Here is a 22,891-nt window from a genome sequence, read left to right as displayed (position 1 = left end):
ATTCATTCTGAAACTGATTTGTGATGCCCTGCTTATTATTCCCCCACTTATAACCGTGCTTTATCTGAATGAGAATTTATTGCTATCTTTTATCAGGTCCTCTGTTCTGAGAGACACCCACTTAGTAATTATTTTCACTCATCCTACATAGGATCTCGAGGCTTCTGCGGAGAGACTTAATGAATATGTTTGTGACATCTGCACTCAATTTCAGTTTTATATGAGCCAACACAAAAAAGATTTGTACAGCGAACACTGTGGGGATCAGATTTGGTTCCAATTTCTATTTTTCTTTTAATGTCATGAAAAGAATCGAGGGGAAAGATGGATTTTTATTTTTCTATCTTCGTGGAACAGTAACTGCACAGTTCTCTAAAAGCTTTATGGCTGTAATCTTTCTGAGGGCAGTGTTTAACTGCACTCTCTCCCAGCACAGCTGCTCTAATCTTTGGCTTGTTAATCTAATTGTCGAGGGAGGCTTTGGCTCGGATCATAAAGACTGAAGGTGTTTCTTCCTGCATGTGTGTAAATCTGCCTTTCTAATCTCATCCGTGCTTTGATTGCACCTTTGATCTCTCCAAGGTAGTCAAGTGATATTAACAACTCTGTCATACCAATTTGGCTACCTCTACTGCTGTTGAGCTGTTACCTGGCTGTTGTTTCACCTGCGCCTCCTTTTTGGCTGGGACAGGGATCTGCAGCACAGGAACCTATCGTGCGTTCAGCCCGCTCCATGCTCGACAGCTCGACTTACCTTTTAGAAACCGCCCGGTCACTGGTCCTCAATCCCAAAGACCCTCCCACATGGTCCATACTGGCTGGCCACTCCAGGACGGTTTCTGACTCCATCAAGAGTCTCATCACCTCCATCAGGTCGGTATTATCTCCACCTGCTGCCACATCTGTCCCTGCAGGATTATCCTGAATCAAAGTTTAGAATGGTTTGCTCACAGCTGGGGGAAGAAATTGTTTCTGAAAGCAGAGGGCTTATTCTGTGATTTCTGCTCAGCTGAGCAATAAATTGCCGCATTAGTTTATATCTACAGAGATTCCCGCTGCCTTGTAATAGATTTGAGAACGTTATAGAGCAGAGATGAGATGATGAGCCGCTGTGAATCTGAAACATATTTTATCAAAGGAAAAGCCCCACCCACTCCTATCTTCATCATCATCCTCCAAAGCATGTACATACTCCATGATCCAAGACAGCTAAGACAGAGCACATGTGTTTATACTTTGGCTGGTAATAAACTTTAAAGAAATTGAGATTGATAACAGTTGTCTGCAGGCTGATTGTGGAGATAATCCATGAGCCAATTTTCCTTTTCTTAAGTCACAACAAGTTGATTAATTTCTTTGTGTTTTGTGCAGTTGAAGCAAACAAGCTGAAATATTTTTATCTGTGGGCTTTTAAACTGCTAGAAGGTGAAGTGTGTTTTTACCTGGCTGTACTTGCCCCTGCTTTTATTATTTTACTAAACTAAGCTTATCAGTTTTTGGCTGCAGATTTTGTGTACAGATGTTTCTTGACAAGAAAGTAACAATCACAAATTCAAACTGGACCCTTAAAGTTAATGTGTATTAGCATCTTTTTTTCTTAAAACACATTGTGTTGGCACTTCTAGAGTAATGTAGAGAAAGATGACGTATGTGTGTGCCCTGTAACATTTCTGATGGCAGAGACAAGGCACCAGGACAGAGAGAGTGCGATTACTCCATCGATAATATCAATAAGTGCATCCGGGACATTGAGCAAGCGTCCCTCGCTGCAGTTGGACAGACCTTGCCCTGCAGAGATGATATCTCCATGGAAGTGAGTTCATGTACCCCATCAGCTTTATCTTGTCCGAGAAAAAGAACCTAATGGGATCTGTAGTCTTTCTCTTCAGACTCAGAGCATAACTTTCTGCTGTTGTAACTCACCAGGCGCTGCAGGAGCAGCTCACTTCCTCTGTCCAGGAGATTGGGCATTTGATTGATCCTGTCTCTACAGCAGCTCGAGGTGAAGCTGCCCAGCTAGGACACAAGGTGCTGTTCTGAACATATATCCTCCAATCCCCTCTGGATTTAGAAAGAGAAACACATTTTCTCCCCTGTTTCTCATTTTATGGTACACTCCTTTCTCAGACAGTTTTCTTACACTTGTTCACACAGGTGACCCAGCTCGCCAGTTACTTTGACCCGCTCATTGTGGCATCAGTGGGCCTGGCGTCTAAGCTGCATGACCACCAGCAGCAAATGACCATCCTGGATCAGACCAAAACCCTTTCTGAATCCGCACTACAGATGCTGTACGCTGCCAAGGAAGGCGGGGGAAACCCAAAGGTACTAATTATTACCTTTGTTTCAGTCGTGAACATCATAGTTAGGTATGTTACACTGAGGAGAGATAGTCTTGGTCGTGTTTGCAGCAATTCTTCAAGAGACTTTTCTGTTTGAGGGAGAAGAAATTGTTTAATACAGGTTCTTCTTTTAGCACATATTAAACTTTAACAAAACAGGGCTCAATAAGTTATTGTTTTTTTGCTTTGTGTTAGCATTTGCATTGATCTACACCTCGAGGAGATTAATTGAGTTAACTTCTAATCCCATTCTCAGGTGAAACTGCTGTCAGTCAAACTGAGCGATCATAAGCAAACCCACAGCATAATGAACGTCTCATCGTGTGAAGCTGCCTATCTACTCCTTGCTTTTGCATAATCATATTGTCTTATATGTGAATTTGGTAAAATTGCGCACAGAGTTTGATTAATAACAAATTGAAGTGCTATACATCCTTATAGCAGCAGGAATTGGGTAAGTGTAAGACACTGAGTGCTTACAAACAGTAGGGACTCTCTGGAGCTGTTGTCAAGCTAATAAATTTACCTCCAGCTAAACCAAGTCAGTGTCATAGGTTGGTTAATTAGCTGACTGTGTCCCCAGGCGTCCCACACCCACGATGCCATCTCTGAGGCCGCCCAGCTGATGAAAGAGGCCGTGGACGACATCATGGTGACTTTGAATGAAGCAGCCAGTGAAGTGGGCTTGGTCGGGGGCATGGTGGAGTCCATCGCAGAGGCCATGGGCAGGGTGAGTAAAGAGTGGTGTTATGTGTATGTGATGGGTAGAGAGCATCAATCAATGTATGTGTGATAGCATCTTGTGAGACATTTGCTCAGGTGTTTTTTATGGGTTTTTGGTTGACACTTCTTCGCTGTCTCATTTGTCTGGAAGCAAGATGAGCTTTTCCTCTAAGACTAATTCCTCAGTGGGTGTGCTCAGAGTGTGTCTCTCATTAGTCCAGAAGATGACAAGTTTTAAATCCACAGCTCACTGCTGATGTTGGCTGTCACTCATCCTGCCTGGGGACATGTCAGTGTGTTGACAGGGTGGTTAATAAATGCTGATGATGTGCTCGCATGCAGACATGCACTCTTATCTGAAATCTTAACTCTCATTGTTATTTCTCCTCTTTGTGATTTTTTTAAAGACTTTTTTCTTAACTTTAACACATCAGAACGACAGCCCTTAAAACTCCATTAGCATATATTAAGTTTAGTCTATTAGAGGACTGCGTGTGTGGACCAGGTTTATATGTTCTTGCTAATGGCTTTTTGATTGTTATTAAATTATATAGCACTTAACAAGTTGTATTATAAAACAGGACTTTACTTTGGCAAATGATGTGCATCCATTGTTAAAAATCGCCAGCAGAGCTCAATTTATCTTTGCAGGGGTCTGTTAATTTAATCATTCAACATTTGGACCCTCTAAATCCCTGAAATAATATTCCTGCAAGAGAGAGGCACATGTTTCCAAGATAAAGTTTAAACCTGCATTTGAACACTCAGAGCTGAAGAGTTGAAAGTTAATTGGAATATAAATATCCATTACTGTCACAAGGTTGCTTTCATGAATTAATTACCTCCATGCTCAGTCCATAGCCTGATTTGTTTTTGTATCAGTAAATTCGTGCCTTGGTGTGTGCTACTTTTCCTTTCTGCCAAAACACAGAACGGCTAAATTAGCCCTAAATATCTAAAATATCTGTGGTAATTTTTTTACAGGTGGATGAAGGAACACCTCCTGAACCCGAGGGCTCTTTTGTGGACTACCAGACCACCATGGTGAAGTTCTCCAAGGCCATAGCTATCACCGCACAGGAGATGGTGAGTGCACTAATGCACTAGAGTCATGTCTCTGTGTGTTTTCCATTACATTTCCAATCTCCAATGACAATATTTGGCAGCAGGGCTCCAGAAACATTAATCAGCCTCTGCACATGATGTATGTTCTCTCTGCTGCCAGATGACTAAGTCGGTAACCTGCCCTGAAGAGCTCGGTGGCCTTGCCTCTCAGGTGACGATGGACTACGGACAGCTAGCACACCAAGGATCTCTTGCTGCTGCCACTGCAGAGCCAGAGGAGGTGAGAAACTGTGCGCTCTGTTCGATGAAACTTGTGAATCAAATACTTTAATGAAAAATTTAACTCTTGTGGCCCTGAAATGTCAGACGAATGCTTAATATTCTATTTCCTTCCAAAATTAGCTTTGAGATGTATTTACTCGCATACTGATCTGAGTGGATGTTTCTGATACAGCACCTCAAACTCAAAGCTGCCTCAGTCTCTGCGAGATCAAACAGGCACATCCTCCTTGGGCATCATATAACCTTCAAAGCTGACATTGTCTGTCCATACATATTTCTTGTATAGTTAGTGGACAGGAGTACAGGAAAACATTGCACTAATAAGCATACAGCTCTTACTATATCTTGTATATAACTGGTTGCTGGAGGCCCTGCGGGTTACCATAGCAACATTGTGCCTCTACAAGTCTAAAAGCCTATAGTGATGCTTATAATGAAGTACCACCCACCCGTGAATCTCTGTCTGGATATTAAAGAGGTAGAGCCAGCATTTCCTCTGTGAGGGTGCTTGAAATTGTTTTTCATTCACCTGCCGGATATCAGACATGAGTATAAGTATGTAGTTAAGTGACATAAATGAGAAGATAGATGCAGTGTAAGTTGACACCTTCTTGTGCTTTCAGGTTGGTTACCAGATAAAGACACGGGTACAAGAGTTGGGTCATGGCTGTATCTTCTTGGTCCAGAAGGCTGGAGCCCTGCAGCTCAGCCCGACTGACAGCTTCTCCAAACGGGAGCTCATTGAGTGTGCCCGTGCAGTCACAGAGAAGGTAAGCTCTGCACACACAGACAGAAACTGCATCGTTACCTCTTGTGCATGAAAGCTTTAAACTTATTGCATATGACTTTTTTGAAGGAAGTCTATTTTTTGCCATCACAATTTGCCATCTGTGCTGTTGGAGGTTTAGAAGTAGTTTTTGCTCAGCATTAGCATTTTTATAAAAATACATTTCATGCATTGCCCAGTACAGTTTCTGTATTTAATTATTTCTTTGAATAAAGTGTTACATAGCAGAGTGAGTGCAACAGCAAGATTTGAAAAAAGCAGTTCAGGTGTGAATAATTATCCCGTGGCTGCAGGAAATGTTTTCTACTTAATTATTTTTAGAGTTTAGTGGTAGCCTAAAGGTTCAGCTACAATGAAGTGAAATCAATAGAGGTTTTAATGAATGCTTTTTTAAGATTGGAAGAACTGTTACTTCACTCCTTTTTTATAGCAGTCATGCAGGTCATGCTCCTCTGACCACCCTCACACTGTGCAGTAAATAATAATACTAATGCCTGCCTGCTGTGACCCTGGCAGCAGCCCGCACATTAGAATTTCTCTCCGTTCTCAGGCTATGATTTGATTCAGCACTCATATGAAAGTTGAATAATTCGAGGTCTCACACTTGCTGATATGGAAAGCCTGCACCTCTTCAGGCTCTCCGTTTGTCTGTGAGGGATGAACAGACAACAGTCTTTGTGGTTTGTAAAGGCTCTTCTTCTGCCACGTGCTAGATATTTGAAACCCTGCTGTTCCATTGTTAAACATGCAATGCATACAGTCCCTCGGGAAATATTCATCTCTGAAAAATCTTAATGCTATGCCTTACATGTTTCAGGTGTCCTTGGTACTGTCGGCGCTACAGGCGGGAAACAAAGGCACCCAGGCCTGTATTACAGCAGCCAGCGCTGTTTCTGGCATCCTCGCTGACCTGGACACCACCATCATGTTTGCCTCAGCTGGAACACTTAACCCTGAGAACGAGGAATCTTTTGCAGATCACAGGTGCAGAAACCTTAATCTGAGAAAAGTCAAACAGAGCAGGACTTTGAGTGAAATCAAAACTTGAGCATTTAATCGTGTTAAAAAATTGGAAATTGATTTTTTCAGTTGCCAAGTTTGTACACCCAAACACCACTGCCTCTTTTTTGGCCATCCCTCTTTCTTTGATGACTCACTCAAGGAATGTGCAGTTTGTCAGTCAAGCTGCATAATCAGATGCATTTCACATAACAAATGTAATTGGAAATTTGTCATTCTAAACAAACAATCTGTCAGGGAAAACAACAGCTTCCTTTCGTATTGCTGGTACTCGAGTGCGACTGTGGAGCAGATTGTGACACAATGTGTCCCGTTCATCAGGGAGAGCATCTTGAAGACAGCCAAGACACTGGTGGAGGACACCAAGCTGCTGGTTGCCGGAGCCGCATCCAGCCAGGAGAAACTGGCCCAGGCTGCCCAGTCTTCAGCCAAGACCATCACCCAGCTCACTGAGGTGGTCAAACTAGGAGCAACCAGTATGGGCTCCGAGGACCCGGAGACGCAGGTGAGGAAAACCATGGACGCATTTACACCAGAGATTGCTCATGAAACCAGACGTTTGAGCCACTTGTGGCTACAGCTGTTTGTCTTAAATGTGTTTTATTTTTCTCTTCATTTTTTTCTATCTTTACCAAATGGGTAATGAAACTTCTGTCTTATTTATTGCAGCTCTTTATCTTTTTTTGTTTCTTTAAATCTTGTCTGATTATTATCCACTCAGAGTTACACCCCTGTTTTTTTTGGCTCTTATCTTTTTTATGTCTATTCTCTCTGTTTTAATGAGCATTTATTTTCCTCTTTTAAAAGCACACTTAGCTTCATTTCTCTCACAGTGCCATACAAATGAAGGACATTTAAAGCTGAACTGTGTTTTCTTAAAAATCTATTTATTAATTTTTACTCAGCCTCTCGTATTGTTAAGCGACTAATAAAAAACGTTATCACTACATTTTTTGTGGTGTTATTTATCTACAATGATTGTTTTCGATCTCTTCTACACCCACTGTTTGATTTTCTTTGTAATTATATTTTCATCAGATAAACACTGTGTCTCTTCTCTCCCCTGTGTGTGCGCCTCTATCTCTGCCCTCCACTGAGTCTTTACTATCATGACGAGGTGGGAATGATAAGGGCCGCGGTGTTAAATCCTCTCCCTGGGGTGCTACAGATGGAATGATACTCTGACCATTGTGCCATGTTGATACCAGCTCTGTCTCCTCAGGTGGTTCTGATTAACGCCGTGCGGGATGTAGCCAAGGCTCTGGCTGAACTCATCGGTGCCACCAAATGTGCCGCAGGAAAGGCAGCCGACGACCCGTCCATGTATCAGCTGAAGGGCGCTGCAAAGGTAGAGAAACGCATCGCTTGGACATATCAGGTTAAAGCTGTGTAGTTATCAGCGGCACAGCCTTTACTTTATTATTCAGTCTCTTCTCCTGTCTGAGATATGTTTTCTACAAATGCTCTCTTTGAATCAGTCCTATGTTTAGTTTGACGTGTCTTGTAGGCTGAGTGATTTGACAGCTCTTATCAGCATTTGTGAGGTATTCTTTTTACTGGCTGTCATGTCTGTATGTGGGACAAAACCCGTCACTGTGGTGTACATCGAGTGCATTCGTGTGTGTGTGTGAGGGATGGCGTGCCTTACTGAAAACTATCTTTAGGACTTTCTCTATTGTGACAGTCAAAGCAACAACAGAGCAGGTTTTTTGACTGATCAGAGCGAAGCTTCGAGTACAGCTCGGCTGAACGATTCTTTTTGACACTTCAAGTCGTTTGTATTTTTATTGCTGGAAAAACAAAGGATTTAGTTTGTGCAAGAAAAACTTGTTTTTTTGCCACAGAAACAACTCAAGAGGTGAAAGATATTTGCAAGAGCAACATGTGGGATTCTCTTTGAGAAGAGCCTGACTACAAAATCTGTGTCCTTGGCCGTTGCAAAGACTGAGTAAACAGAAATAGGACTGATGAGACAAAGCGTTAAAAAGAGCATAGCATATTCTGAACTAAACATTTAAATCACATTAGAATAATTTTGTTAGGCTTTCTGACTTGAAAGTGTGTCACTCTTGATTGTTGCTTGAGACTTGACACTAGGGATACAACCTTTACAGGAGGATGTGTGTGGTCACTGCAATGAAGGATGAAGCATCGCATCTTTTAATGCCTTTTTCAACCATACTTTCACATCCATTATATCTATTCACCCCACTTCTATCATCCTAAACTCAGTCTCTCACTCCCCCTGTCACATGGGGGTCTCTCGTGTTGTCTCATCTAAATGGAATTAGGGCCACCCATGGACCTGGTTGTGATGACAGATTGTTTCTGCTCCTCTAACATATGGTGACCTCCAAAAGGGACCCTCTCAGACTCCTGGCGATCATGTTGCTTGAATTCCTAACCCAATAATGTACACTTTCCCAAAGGCAGCATACACAGCTGAATGTGTCACCGTGAATAAAACTTTGATGTTTTTTTTCCAGCCTCTGCAAGTAAAAAAAATTGTGTTACAGGTGGCTTATTGCCCTCTTTCAGTTTGAAACTCAACCGTCTGTCTAGTCCTTCAGCAGCTAATGCCGGTCATTTTAATTAGATAGGCACCTCTTACACATTAGACTATTCAGTGTAATGAAATCGGTGAAGGAGGAGACAGGAATGATTTTATAATCTTGTAGTAGAGGAGAAAGAGCTCCACCTTCTGGCTTGGCCATGAGCCTCATCATACTCTTTTATCTGACAGGTCATGGTGACCAACGTGACGTCTCTGCTAAAAACAGTAAAGGCAGTGGAGGATGAGGCGACTCGTGGGACCAGGGCACTGGAGGCCACCATTGAGTGCATCAAGCAGGAGCTGACAGTAAGGAAGAATCTCTTCTTTATGGGCTTCTGGGAGACATTTGATGAGACACAGCCTCTTTGCAGAGCTGACACAAAGAGAGTCAGGGATATCTATGTCCATTATCCTGGAGAAAACACTGGAGCCTTCTGTTATTTTTCTCCTTTATTATTTGTCCAGTACCTTTCCTCTTCCTTTACTCCTGGCCCCTGCAGGTTTCACGCAGCTCTTATCAGAGTCTCATAGAAGCAGCAGGTAGAGAAAGCCAGGAGGAAGATTTTAAGAGCTTATATTTTGTACTTTGCTGTTAATCCTTATTGAGGGACCTCCAGCCATTTCTTTTTTGAGACTACAAAAACATATCTGAGGGTCCATCATGCTTGTATCTGACTGCTTGTGTCTGTGGGACCTCACCCTGTCAGGTATTCCAGTCCAAGGACGTCCCAGACAAGCCCACCACACCTGAGGAGTTCATCCGCATGACAAAGGGCATCACTTTAGCCACAGCCAAAGCAGTGGCTGCAGGCAACTCTGCCCAGCAGGAGGATGTGATCGCCACTGCCAACCTGAGCCGCAAAGCCATCACTGATATGCTGACTACCTGCAAGGTGCTAATCCACACCGCCCTGCCAGAGCGGGCCTCACACAGACATCACAGGCGTCACAGGCTGCCAGGGAACATGTGAGGCCAGCACCGCTGAGAGCAGAGAGGACATTACAGTCCATTCGACTTTATGGCTGCTCCTGCTGGCTGGTAGTGACTCAGTCACTTTTCAAAGTCGTGCAGCAAAGCATCAGTCAGGATGTCCTTCAGCAACTGTAGAGCACTTGTAACAAGATAGGACGAGACGAAACATAGAGATCAGCAGGCCAAAAAAACAGATGAATGTGTGAAGACTTCAAACTAATACTAGCTCTAAATAATGGTTTATGTTACAGTGTATACACAATCACAAAACAAGGCTTTCCTAGACCTACGTTTGCCCCTTATATCTCTTGAGAGCTGTTCAAGTCTTTTTATTCTGGAAGTATTTTCTGTCCTCCTGGGAATGTTTAAAATGTACCATTTACCTTTCTCCTCGCCCTTTCAGCAAGCAGCTCACCACCCGGAGGTGAGCGACGAGTTAAGGAGCAAGGCCCTGCAGTATGGCACTGAGTGCACCACTGGATACATCAACCTTCTGGAGCAAGTCCTGCAGGTTAGAGAATTACACTCACATGTCCCATAAATAAAGCATGGAGGGGACGAATGTGTGTGTGTGTGAGTTTGTGTGTGTGTGTGTGTGTGTGTGTGTGTGTGCGCCACAATGTTATGGAACCCAGCATCCTGATATTTACTCATCCACAAAGAGTTTTTACAGGCCTTATCTGTAGGATTGAATCCTCTGATGATTAAAAAAACGGTCTCAGATTCCTGTCAGTCATGCTTAGGCTTGTGCTAATCCTTGCATTTTAAAACCATACAAAATACCACAGAAACACCAAAACAATGAGCCCTAATCATTACTTGTTCTGGATAACAAATGCACTTTTTATTTTGTTGGCATGTTTAAAAACTTTTTTTCTGTCAGTCTCTATGTCAATCTCAAATTAAATCAAGTTTCATATTTTACATCACAGCGCATAAAATCTGATTTATTTTCTGATACCCTTGTTGCATAAATGCATATTAATCAGCCAAACTAATTTTGATTACATTTCATAGCTCAAACTAACACTCCCCTTGTGTTTCACAAAGAGGTAACAACTTCTGATGAATAAGTTTAGAAGCTTAATTAATTTTTCCATATGCTTTGTAAATTTCTGACTTGGACAGTAACTCTGCCACCTACTACACCTTATTTTATCAATTCTGCTCTTATATAAGGAGTGCACTGTCAATGCTTAAAAGGTTAAAAGAACTGAATGAGAGAATGTTGTATTCAGTGTCTCATCCATTCAGCGCCTTGTTACATTTCTTTTTAAAGAGTTTCCTTGTCCACGCTCTTACTGACGTCTTTGATTTTACTTTTCTTGCTGCTCTTCTTCTTTTGTGTTTGAATGTAATTCAACATGTGTTTGGCTCTTGTGTCGTCAGGTGTTACAGAAACCTGTGCCAGAGCAGAAGCAGCAGCTGGCCACACACTCAAAGCATGTGGCCGCATGTGTGACGGAGCTCGTCCAAACAGCCGAGTCCATGAAAGGTGAGGCGTCACACACGGGTGATACTCAACATCACACACTTTTCAGGGATGAATGCAAGATTGACAACCTAAAGTTATTTTTTGCCCTATCCCACTAATGTCTACAATGTATAGATCAATTAAAAAAAATGAAAAGTGTACACACCTGGTGTTCTACACTTCATTAAAGATAAGAATAATAATAATTTATTGAAACATTTGCTTGTATCCTGTCAGTCAGCAGCAGGTTTTAGTTTTAAAATGACAGAAGAGAGACATTACAGCCACTGCAGGGAAAAGGGGGTAAGCTGATATTGCAGAATGAGTTTAGAGCAGAGGGCTTCCCATCGGGAGCCAAGTCAATTTGATGAAACATAAAAAATGACGGGATTGTAGAGATGGTAGAGATTAGTCAAAGGAGTCCTAATCCTCTGGAATGAATAATGTGATGTTATTGAGTCAAGCCACCAAACCTGTCTGCCTCAGTATTAAAGATAGGTCAGGAAAATCACTTTGGAATATTGAAATTGTAGCATGGAGTGATTGCTGTGCAAATTGTTCCAAATGAAGCGCTGTCAGATGGCTATGACACAAACAGACCAGCAGGTTTCCTTCAGAAGAAGCACTGCTGCATCTGACAGGAGTAATAGATTGTGTTTGGATGATAATCAGATTCCAGTGTATAGACTGTGACCCAGCGGGGCTATCCACTTCACCTCGCTAACATCCCGTGTACTCTTTCTCCCTCTCCCCTCTGTCTTTCCCTGCTGCCTCAGATGGAGGTAAGTGGGACGTGATTGGGCTTTTTTTCACTCCAGATCACCTTTCATAAGAGTTGGAGGGGGGTAGAGGACTGATGGCGTGGGGGGGCAGGGGCAGGAACAGATTTCCCCAGAGCTCAACATAATCTATGAAAACATGGTTCCATCTGTTTTAGCAAGCTGTTCCCAAATAGCTCGGTTTTACAGGCACTTAAAAACCTATAAAAAGACAATGATCCATCAAATGTGCGTTTCTTCTAACTTTGAGTTTATCTTATTTAACTTTGAAGGATCACATTCACACTGCAAACGGTTCTTTGGAGCGTTGCAGTTGAAGTCGATTGTGTTGAAGAGTGCATGAAAAGTGATAAAAGCATGACATTAACCTCTTGTCACATAAAATAATATAAAATCATATCACAGGAATAATTATGCTGGTGTCTTTCAGAGCCTGTTTTAGGAAAGTATGAGATAACTCCATTCTGTAATGTTTCTCTCTTTCAGGATTAGAGTATGTAGACCCTGAGGACCCCACTGTCATCGCAGAGACCGAGCTCCTCGGAGCAGCGGCGTCCATTGAAGCTGCAGCCAAGAAACTGGAGCAGCTGAAACCTAGAGCCAAACCTAAGGTATAAGTGCCCCTCTCAACCCTGTCCACCCACACAAACCCACGCACAGCTTTTTGCCATTGATCAGCTGGGAGACCATGTGGGCCAGAGGTAGGAAAAGGTGACACCGACTTTGAAGTGGAGTCATCTTTTTCACTGACTGAGCTGCTATCACATTATCATTAGAGGAGAAAAAAAAACTCATACCATGTTGACTCAGACAGCTGGTCCAGTGTGCTAACATATGATGCGCTGGAAAACTTTCTTCAAAGGCACTTTTGAACATTATTTTGAGTTGTGTTGCCAGGAGACGCAATTACACCGCTGAGTCTTCAAGCTTATGTTGGAACAAGTTCAAATGAATGATGAACTGTTGTGACCCTTTCGGAGACAGAGCGCCTCTGCCTTATTGAACTTACATCCTTTGTTTTATTGCAGTGTTTCTCATTGCTAAACTAAACTGAGGGGGAGGCCTGTTAGTCATCACCCCCTACGCTGCTGTGTTGCCTCAAAAAACAAAATGACTTGACCACATCATGTGCAGAGGAAATGAGATAAATATGGGAGATGGCAGTGACAGTGGTTTAAGGAGGAGAACGTAGTCTGATGTTGCTCTGTACGTGATACAGGGTTGTGTTTTTGGTGTTTTGTGTACTGCATGATTGTGTTTGTGTGTCTCTGGAGACTGGATAGTTGGATCCTGGTGCTCTTCCCTCTGTCTCTGTGGTGCTTTCCTCCCTTTGCTTCCCTCCCTTTTCTGTACACCTTTTCCTGTGGACAAAGTGACTGTCAGACAGACTCTGGCCTGTGTGAGAGGACAGCATGTTTAGTTTACTCAACTTTTAATAAAAACAGAATAAAGCTCTGTCTCATACTTTAATGCCACGACTACAGACTGCATTTATGAGGCCCCTTATGGTTTTGAGTGTGGATTAGTGAGTGAAAGACTTGTCCTTTTTTAAATGTCAGTGTCTCCCTCTAGTGAAAAATAAGAAACCAGACATCCTGAAGGAGGGTGTAATGTTGCATTTCATCATTGCTTTCTCACATCAGGAAGATAGTAAATGTATTTTTAAAGGACTACGTCTTTCTTTTTCCTACATTAAGGAAAATAAATGCAGTGGTTGCCTGTCCATGATTGGTTTTAGAACCAGATGGAGATGAAACATAGAAAGCTAACTGCACATCTGATTTATTTCTTTTGTCAAGACAGAGATGCCACCAAAAAAAATCTTTGAAGTCATAAACCCACAAATAGAGTTTTTTTTTTATCCCAGAGGTTTATTTATTTGTCTGAAACAGGTTGGATACTTCGTCTTCCTCTTCATTTCTCCCCCTCCTCTTCTCCTTCGTCCCTCCCACCCTTTAAGGAAGGAGGGCCCTCCAGCTCCCAGCATGCTTCCTTGCCCTCCCTCCTTCCCTTCCTCTCTGAGCCGTTGTAGACCTGGAAGCCTTCTCTGCAGGGCTCTGTCTGATATGTTTGATATATTAGGTTGTTATTCAGTCCAACTATATATCAAACATATTCCTACAGTGTCCCGCCCTGTCTCCAGCCACGTGTGCCTTTTGTTGTCTATGGAGCTCTGGGGTCAATCGGCAGAGATGGCCGTTTGTTAACTGTCTCTAAGCTGATAAAGTGTGATTGTGGGTTTTTGGGTCAGGTTTAAGAAGTGGGACATTGTAACTAGTCATCACTGAGAGACAGCCTTTCATGTGTGCTTTTAAAAGATCCATTTGAATGTTCTGAGTCATGTTCTTGGCAGTGGCTACTGATGGATGCATATTTCCATGATGGATTCCAACAGATTTTCTCTCTTTATCTCCTTTCTACTTTTTAACGCAGATAAAAATAGCAATGAGTTTGAATTCATGTTTTTACTTTCAGCAGGCAGACGAGACTCTGGATTTCGAAGAGCAGATCTTAGAAGCAGCGAAGTCCATCGCTGCTGCAACTAGCGCTCTGGTAAAATCTGCATCAGCCGCTCAGAGAGAGCTGGTGGCCCAAGGCAAGGTCTGTCATCACACTGATTGGAAACTTGGCAACTTTGTACATCACTGCTTGTGTTAAACTACATAAACCTAATGCTTCTACTCAATGCTTGACTCAGGTGGGATCCAATCTAGCCAATGCGGTGGATGATGGCCAGTGGTCTCAGGGTCTCATATCAGCAGTAAGGGGCCTTTTAAACTCTTTCACAGTGATCTGAAATGTGTACTGTAACTTAAAGCATGTGAACAATGTGGCTCTCTATAGGCTCGTATGGTCGCAGCAGCCACTAGTAACCTGTGTGAGGCAGCTAATGCCTCAGTGCAGGGCCACGCCAGTGAGGAGAAGCTCATCTGTTCAGCCAAACAGGTCGCTGCCTCCACAGCTCAACTGCTGGTGGCCTGCAAGGTGAAGGCTGACCAGGACTCTGAGGCCATGAGGAGACTACAGGTGGCAGAAAAACACATTTTTCATGACTATAGCACTAATTTAAGGCATGAATGATTTGTGTTGGTGCTAAATTTAAAATAATCTGTTCCAAGGGTGCTGGAAATGCAGTGAAGCGAGCGTCAGACAACCTGGTGAAGGCGGCCCAGAAAGCAGCATTTGACAAGACAGAAGATGACAGCGTGGTAGTTAAGACCAAATTTGTTGGCGGCATTGCTCAGGTGAGATAAACTCCCCAAAGGTATTTATGTGAAACCTGGTGGAGAAATTCTTCTTATTGTGCTGCTTGCCCTTTTCACTGCATGTTTGCACCTCTCGCTGATGTGCAAAAATGCCATGGCAGTATATCTGAAGTGATGATGAGCTGCTGTGGCTGAACAGCACATCGGCTTCATTTCAAAGCTGTGGAACAGTTTAACTAGACGCCCACAGCTGCAAAACATCACATCTCATGAAGACTTGAGAACTAGCTTCCTTTTCATCTCTGCAAAGATTTGACAGCAAGTGAGGTGCGACTGTCTATTTTTTTTCAGAAGTTGATGGTGCTACAGGAAGCTTCACTTTTCATCTTGATTGATTGAACTCCTGCTTTAGTCAGTGGTGTGCTCCAGCTGGGCATCAGCTTGTCAGTTTTTATCCCAGCAGTGAAGCTTACAGTTTATTGATACCTAGTGATTGTCACACTGAGGGGAGCCTTGAACTGTATTGCTTCCTTAAACACATTAGTCTGATTAACCATCTTTTGTTTTTATTTTAAAAATCAGGCTCATTTAAGCCCCACCCATATATAGAATAGAATAGAATAGAATAGAATAGAATAGAATAGAATAGAATAGAATAGAATAGAATAGAATAGAATAGAACTTTATTGTCATAGTAACAAATACAAAAAAATTGAAGTCACAGCAGCAATCAAGAAAACAAAAGTAAGAAAGTGTATAGAAAGTACAAAAAAGGTCCATAAGAAAATAAATGATGACAGCTTGTCCATCATTCTCCAGTTCAGCCAGCCTCCACCTCCACAGGGTCCAGGACTGAGCTTCCTCAGCAGTCTGTTCAGTCTCCGTGTCCTAGATCCTGTCTGCTCACAGCAGGTGAAGCTCCTCCAATGTGGCATTGGTGTCTGATGTTAGCTGCGTTAGCCATGTCTGTGAATAGCATGATGCTACTCTGCCCTCTGGTATTCCCTCTGGTGCTGTGTTAGCACAGCTAGCTCGTCCATCTTATTGGAGATAGATCTTACATTCCTACAACGGATGGAAGGACAGGTCGATGTCGTCACTTCTTAGCTCACACCTGAGAACCAGCACGTCGTCCTCACCTCCTTCTCCTCACCTTGTGGGAAGACATCAGGCCTTACACCAGTTAGCATTGACATGCAACAGGCTGCTAGCAGCTGAGTTCACGTATAAACAATGCAGCCATGGTTACGTGTTGGCTCTCCAGACAAACACCGGAGAAAAATTAGTAAAAATATCACTGAAGCCACAAAAAGTTTGGTGTCCATGACCAACAAATGATCCACTCCAAATACAAAGATTACGAAAAAGAGATTACAAAAAATTACAAGAAATGGACAAAGAAGAGAGAGCTTCTGCAAAAGGCAGCCATAGCCAACTGGCAACTTAAATGTATGAGGAAAAATAATCCACCTTTCTGCATTTCGATCGTAGTGCATGCAGGTGCCTCTTTGTTTTACAGCCTGCTAGCACAAAAAGCTGCTGTTTTAAAGAGCAACACTAATAATACAATAAAGGACCCAGGAAAAACTTTATAGCCCTAGGTGAGAAAAAGTAAGAGCTGTTTAATGTGTGCAAAGCATGTTTTTGATCTTAATTTGGTCAAATGATAGCTCTGAACTGTTTTTTCTGACCCTTTAAACGTCAGGCTAAAGATGTGATTCTGTGTTTTCCTGGCACAACAAGTTGTTTGCCTTTTGACATCCAACTCACACAACATCACAGGACTGTGGATTTTGAGGAAGACTGCAGCAATTTGTAGTTGAAACGTGTGAAGTTACAACAACTCTTGAATCAAATTAGAACCATAAAGTTTGTCAGTAAACATTTTCCTCTCTGGTGGAACACATGGGATAATCTGACTGGCTGATAACATGTTATTGTGGTTAACCACTGGCATTTGTTAGTGTTTCAGCACTTGGCAAGATATTGTGTAAGAAATTTTTGTGGTCTGCACTGAGGGATGCATTGAACGCTGTCTCCATTATTTTGTAACGATAGCTAGGTAGCGGCTAATCTACAGCAAGATGCTAAAGCAAAGCTGAGAGATCTTTTCTGATACCTTGATTGCAGGACAGGAACATGCTCTGCTTTACTATATTAGAGATAGAAACTGGATCCAGTATCTGCTTAAGGCTGATCACACATCTGTGCCATCTCTGACCCTCAAGACTGATCGTGTTGTCTCTGGAGCCACTTGTGCTGCTGCTGATTAATCACTGTTGACCAATCAGGATCAAGTATTTAACACAGCATAAGAAGTCATTACATGACTTGTTAAAACAGATCAAACCATGTGCGATTTCAGGTTCCATGTATCACAAACATAGATGTGTAGAGCAAATATTGCAGATGAGATTAAATATTGTCACATGTTGGGTTTGGTTTAACATAAAGCTAGATTCTGTCCTCTGTTTTTTTCCCCCTCTATTGTTCTCTGCGTTAATAGAGTAGACTGAGTGCTGTGCAGCTTTAGGTTTGTCATATCCAGCTACCCATGGGGATTAGGATGAGTAGAAGGTACATTTTCTGTCAGCTGTTCCCCTCTCTCCTCAGATCATTGCAGCTCAGGAGGAGATGCTGAGGAAGGAGCGAGAGCTGGAGGAAGCGCGAAAAAAGCTGGCTCAGATCCGACAGCAGCAGTACAAGTTCCTGCCCAGCGAGTTGAGGGAGGACGAGGGCTGATTGGCTGAGTGAACGGGATGTGCTGTGCCGCTCTGCACCGATGAGACCCTCCTGTCATGGGGAGACGTTGCCGACGTGTGATTGGCTGCTTTACTCTCATATATAACCGAAGAATATACAGCACTTGAAACAGGCCTGTTTGGTGAGAAAAACAAGTGCCTGTGCTCTGTAGTGTATACGTGTGAATGTGTGTGAATGTGTGTGTATGTGTGCGCGTGAGGTGTTTGTGTGCATCTGTCAGTGAGTGGCACTGGCACTCAGAAGTTCAATATGGAGGAGGCTGATGGTAAAGATGTGTGTTAAACCTATTTGTACTTTGAGTGTTTCTGCATCATGAGCATTACTGACTGTTACAATCATGAATCGAAGATGTTGCAGAAGTAGAAATCCTCGATTATCATTGAATGTTTTATAAATGTTGAAGGATTTGAAGCAAATATAAATGAACTGATGAGACATCTGCAAGATTAAACCAAGGGTTCTTTGCTGGTACCCATAATAGAAAACCTCTGAGGGTTAATAACAGAGTGGGAGGGAGGGAGGGGGTGCTTCATTTCACCACTGGCTTGCATGCACCATAATGTCTATACATATCAATGAAGCTACTAACCAATAGAGTAGTGTGAAGTGGAAGGCACTTGTATTTTACTAATAAAATGTGAAGTTGGGGTTTGCTTTTAACTTTCAAATCCCTCTTATGAAACTATCAGCCAAAAATAAGAGGCTCTGATTAAGGTAACTGAACAGACCACTAGCCAACATTAGCTAAATATATTTATTCTTGACTGACATTTTTAGAGAAACTACTCGCTCTTAAGGAGCAAACTGGTGTAATCTGACTGAGAATCTGGATTCCTCTATGTGACCAAATATTTCATGCTGCTTGTACATTATGTCACTTCCTGTAACTCCTCCAGTCCTTTCCTAATGTATACAGAGCTGTGTGAGGACTACATGTTTACATTATTTGTCATGTTATTATCTCTTGTCGTCGTTCCTCCCCCCATTAACACTGGCCAGATTATTTAGTTTGGGTACCCAATGTACTGTTGTCACACACACACACACACACACACACACACACACACAAAGATGCAGATATTCTCCACCAGTCACTGCCCTCTCATGGTAAAGGCATTCTCACTTTAGACTGTCTAAGCAATACATTACACTGAATATTCTAACAGGATAATAATGAGACTCTGCGCTGTTGTAAAAGTGGTTGTGTGAGATGATATTTGGGCGTATGTTATGCACTGAAGTCGAGCACTAAAGAAGGCAATATAAAGCTTCCATTATATTAAATGTTGGATTTTCCTTAAAGAAAAAAAAAGTCAAAGGAAAAAGAATCACGCTCTAACAAAGGAATTGTATTCAAGGATTTGTTTATTCCTTTGGTATATTAATGTGTAATATATTGGATATTTTACGCACTTCATCTCCTCAGTCTGTCCTTGCCAGTGTCTTGGACTGCATCGTGTACTAGTGCCTTACTCAAGTCTGCCCTGCGAGCAGCTGAAGATCAGGCTGGCCGGGAGCCTGAGCCTTGTCCTCTCTGGATCAGAACATTATGCCAGTCTAATCCCCACAGGGGTCTTAATGAACTGTCACCTAGTCCTTCGCCATACAATACAATGCCTTGTGGCTGGTGGCCTACTTGCCTACTATGTTATACTGCTGATATTAAAGGGCATGTGTGGACACCTTAGGGTTTAAAGACCATATCGGACGACTAACACTAGACTGCATTCCATGAGCATGTGGCAATTTGTGTGTGAGGAAATTGTTGAAATTGTTACGCCAAGTCCCTCTTAAAAGCAGGACTTCCTTGTCTAACCACTACATTTAGTTTTTATCCGTAAATGTAAGAATTACCCTTAAGTATATTGTCTAACTGAGTTGTGCGAGTACTAACGGAAATAGAAAAAAGTTACTAGCTCTGTTCTGACTAGGTGTTGTGCTTTTCTTTAACAGGCTGCATTAGTTTTATGATTTTATGCTGTATGTATTATATTTATCTGGTCACAAAAGTATTTTTTGTATTCACCTAAAATAAAGAGTTTCAAACAACTCTTGCTTTATTTCGTATTTTTTTCATTTCATTTTATGCTGATTAATCCTAGAACTATAACGCCAGGTGATTTTTACTCGAACCTGTGCAGCTTCAGGCCATTCACTGATATTGTTAAAGGTTGGCTTGTTTTCTTGCTACCATCACCATTTTTTTCAGCAGGTATGTGTTCAGGTGATTTTTGCCTGACTTAGTAATTAAGGGGTAAATTATTTTTACCATTATTTCTTATTGAAAAATTAAAGTTTTTCTAATAACTTTCACTGAACAAGGCTCACATGCCACACATGTTAAAGTCTTACTTTTGGGTTTATTTATGATACCTCTTTATTTTATGAGACTTTGTTTAAGGAAAAGTAGAAGAGTAGTTGACTTTGCTATGTGTTGTTGTACTTTATTTTGATGTAAAGCGTCTTTTATTGGGTATTTTAAAGCAGTTAAAATATTAGCATTAGTAATGGTATTACTCACTGTAGCAGTAGTGTTTTAGAGTGAAGAGAAGTGTGATAGATGAAAGTCACTCTGCATTCTTGCCAGCAGATGTCAGTGTAGGCCTTCTCAGTCAAGTCAGAGGGGTCAGAGGATGTTTGGAGAAAATGTTCTTGTAGAAGGACTGGCGAAGGTAGACTGACCAAATATGGACATAGTGGATGTGCTTTTTTTCCAGCTGCTGGTTCACAGACCAGACCTTGAAGTATGCAGCAATTCCCATTTAGATGTTTTGGTTCACATTAACAGAAACACAGCCAAAATCTGTTAAGTCGCCTCAATCTGACTTCAGCTGCTCTGCTACTGGCAACGAATCAGACTTGAGCTTGTGTTGTTGTTTTTCCCCTCTAAAGCTGATCCCTTCCATCTGCAGCATTAGCAGGAAGAGTGTGCAAAGGATGGTTAGAGGTGGCCGGCACAAAACACCGAGTCCTTCTAATGAACACCATATTTGGTTGCTTGGGTGTTTTGGTCTCATGCGAGGCCAGGCCACACAGTGTAGAGGGGGAAACTGAAGCCATGTGTTTAACTGGGAGTGTCCATCTATTTCTCAGCTTTTTCCCCCGTTCAGAGCAGGAGGAAGTTTGTCTGGTTAGCTTTGGCACTTGTATAGAGCTATCAAAACCTCTGTAGATGAATGATGTGAAGCAGAGGCGAGGTCAGGTTGGGTTTATTCCCTCATTGTCCTGAGCTTCTTGTAAGTCTAATTTCTTCTTTTGGCTGGGATATTTCATCTGTATTGATGTTTCTTTTCCCCTAACATTTCCATTCTGCCAGAGGAGCATCACTGTCAAGATGATGGATGGGGCAAATCAATCTCTTTTCTATTTGTCTCTATAGAAAACACGTCTTGTCAAATGTTCTTTTTCCACTCTATAGCCCAGGTTTGAAGCCTGATTTATCCCAGCGTCAGTCATCTTTTTAACCTCCTCAACTTAATACATTTAATAAGTCACATAGCACATGTATGATCATTCTCATAAACAGTGAGCATCCCTGGCACCCTGCTGTCTTAAATTTGACTTGTTGAAAGGTTTGTTTTGTGGTCACAGTGACTTTTGCTATAATCCAAACAGTCTGGCAGCCATTAAGTTCAGGCTTTGTTCCAGGCTCAGGTTCAGTAGAATGAGGTTGTGTTACCCTGTGGCTAAACTGAATGACACTGGGTCAACTCTGCACATCTCTATAGCATTAACCCACTGTATGCTAGATCAGCTAACAATAGACTGCACCTCAGTCATTTCATTTTTTTAAGCTGCATAAGTTTATACATTTTCTGTTTCTGAACAGTGATGCAGTCATAGAGGTCTGTCTTGTGCTAAAAACAGCCTCAGTGGGGAAAAAAAAAAACACTTGTCACACTTGTAAACTATGCTGCCAGTTTAGGGAATTAATGATACTCAAAATATCAGAGCTTGTTCTTACTTTCATGTCCCTTTTTTTTTTTTTTTGCTTTGTTTTGTTTTTGTTTTTTTGGGAAGCCTCTCCTTTTCAGTCAAGGGAACTGTCTTTATTTATCCAATGTGGGTTTTTGTTTCTTGGAAACTGTGTCTCGCACTGCTAAAAATGTAAAACTGTCTAAGAGTATCGTGAATTTTTACAGCAGATAAACTGCCCTAAGACATTTTTTAAGCATTTCTAGAGAAAAGCTATGGAGGAGGAAGTGAGGTTTGGAAAAAATGCACATCATGAAAGGCTTTAGGGTTTTGGGCTGGGCCATTTGTCCAATGCATGCTACTGTAAAGCTCATTTTTCATCTTCATCTCAGTGAAACCCTGCATTCTTCTCCCACATCTAACCCCCTGTGAAGTGCAGGGTTCAGTTTTAAACCTTTGGCAGTTTTGGGATCTTTGAACCCCTTGTTTTAATCATCCAGCTTGAGCCTCCATTGTCAAACACATTTCAGCTCTGTGCAGCTATGGTTCAGTTCTGTGCACTTTAAGTGCTCAAGAAAAAGCTAAATAAATAGACGACTTGTTTCTGCACTAACTGTAGTTCATTTACAGTCACACATACCAGCTCTGCCTGCTCTGAGAAACACCACCACATAACATAAACATAAGAGACAGCAGCTGATGGATCCAGGAAAGATCAGGTCTGGATCACATGACCATTTTAGGTCATCACTTGGGATCTCCCAACAAGTTGTCTCCCTGACCCATCCACTGCGAAGGCCCCTGTTCAGTGAGAATAGTAAACAGCCTGCAGAGTTGAACACTGTGCTTTGCTGAGGACAGATTACTGTAAAATTACAAGTCCTTAACTTTTGCAAACAATGGCTAGATTTAGACTAAAAGTTACGTTAAAAGCAGGGTATATTTTTAGCATGTGGCTTCTTTAAAGTTCTAAATAGCTTTGGTGGTTGACAAATTTCCCTTTTGTTT

At 42.0% G+C, this 22,891-nt stretch overlaps 1 protein-coding gene across 3 annotated transcripts in view; it reads left to right on the top strand.

Moving 5' to 3' along the window:
• Window positions 1–20,009, top strand: part of tln2b (talin 2b) — an 87,684-nt gene extending 67,675 nt beyond the window's left edge. For 2 of the 3 annotated variants that reach the window (XM_074677031.1, XM_074677029.1), the window contains exons 37-57: window positions 692–873; window positions 1,681–1,813; window positions 1,927–2,028; window positions 2,155–2,325; window positions 2,926–3,072; window positions 4,050–4,151; window positions 4,291–4,410; window positions 5,036–5,182; window positions 6,017–6,183; window positions 6,541–6,724; window positions 7,442–7,567; window positions 8,963–9,079; window positions 9,481–9,666; window positions 10,150–10,257; window positions 11,136–11,241; window positions 12,486–12,610; window positions 14,475–14,600; window positions 14,698–14,760; window positions 14,844–15,026; window positions 15,119–15,244; window positions 17,819–20,009. In XM_074677031.1, the coding sequence (XP_074533132.1) occupies window positions 692–873; window positions 1,681–1,813; window positions 1,927–2,028; window positions 2,155–2,325; window positions 2,926–3,072; window positions 4,050–4,151; window positions 4,291–4,410; window positions 5,036–5,182; window positions 6,017–6,183; window positions 6,541–6,724; window positions 7,442–7,567; window positions 8,963–9,079; window positions 9,481–9,666; window positions 10,150–10,257; window positions 11,136–11,241; window positions 12,486–12,610; window positions 14,475–14,600; window positions 14,698–14,760; window positions 14,844–15,026; window positions 15,119–15,244; window positions 17,819–17,947 (2,850 nt within the window). In that variant the 3' untranslated portion in view covers window positions 17,948–20,009. The remainder of the gene's footprint in view (window positions 1–691; window positions 874–1,680; window positions 1,814–1,926; window positions 2,029–2,154; window positions 2,326–2,925; window positions 3,073–4,049; window positions 4,152–4,290; window positions 4,411–5,035; window positions 5,183–6,016; window positions 6,184–6,540; window positions 6,725–7,441; window positions 7,568–8,962; window positions 9,080–9,480; window positions 9,667–10,149; window positions 10,258–11,135; window positions 11,242–12,485; window positions 12,611–14,474; window positions 14,601–14,697; window positions 14,761–14,843; window positions 15,027–15,118; window positions 15,245–17,818) is intronic. The other variant, XM_074677030.1, reaches the window with a different exon arrangement.
• Window positions 20,010–22,891: the final 2,882 nt, after the last annotated feature.

Source organism: Halichoeres trimaculatus, unplaced genomic scaffold (genome assembly GCF_033239565.1).
Source record: "Halichoeres trimaculatus isolate MK-OKI-2021-1 unplaced genomic scaffold, fHalTri1.1 fHalTri1_scaffold_10, whole genome shotgun sequence".
Lineage (NCBI taxonomy): Eukaryota > Metazoa > Chordata > Actinopteri > Labriformes > Labridae > Halichoeres > Halichoeres trimaculatus.
The sequence above is the reverse complement of the archived record's forward strand: the minus strand, read 5'-3'. Positions and strand labels throughout refer to the sequence as shown.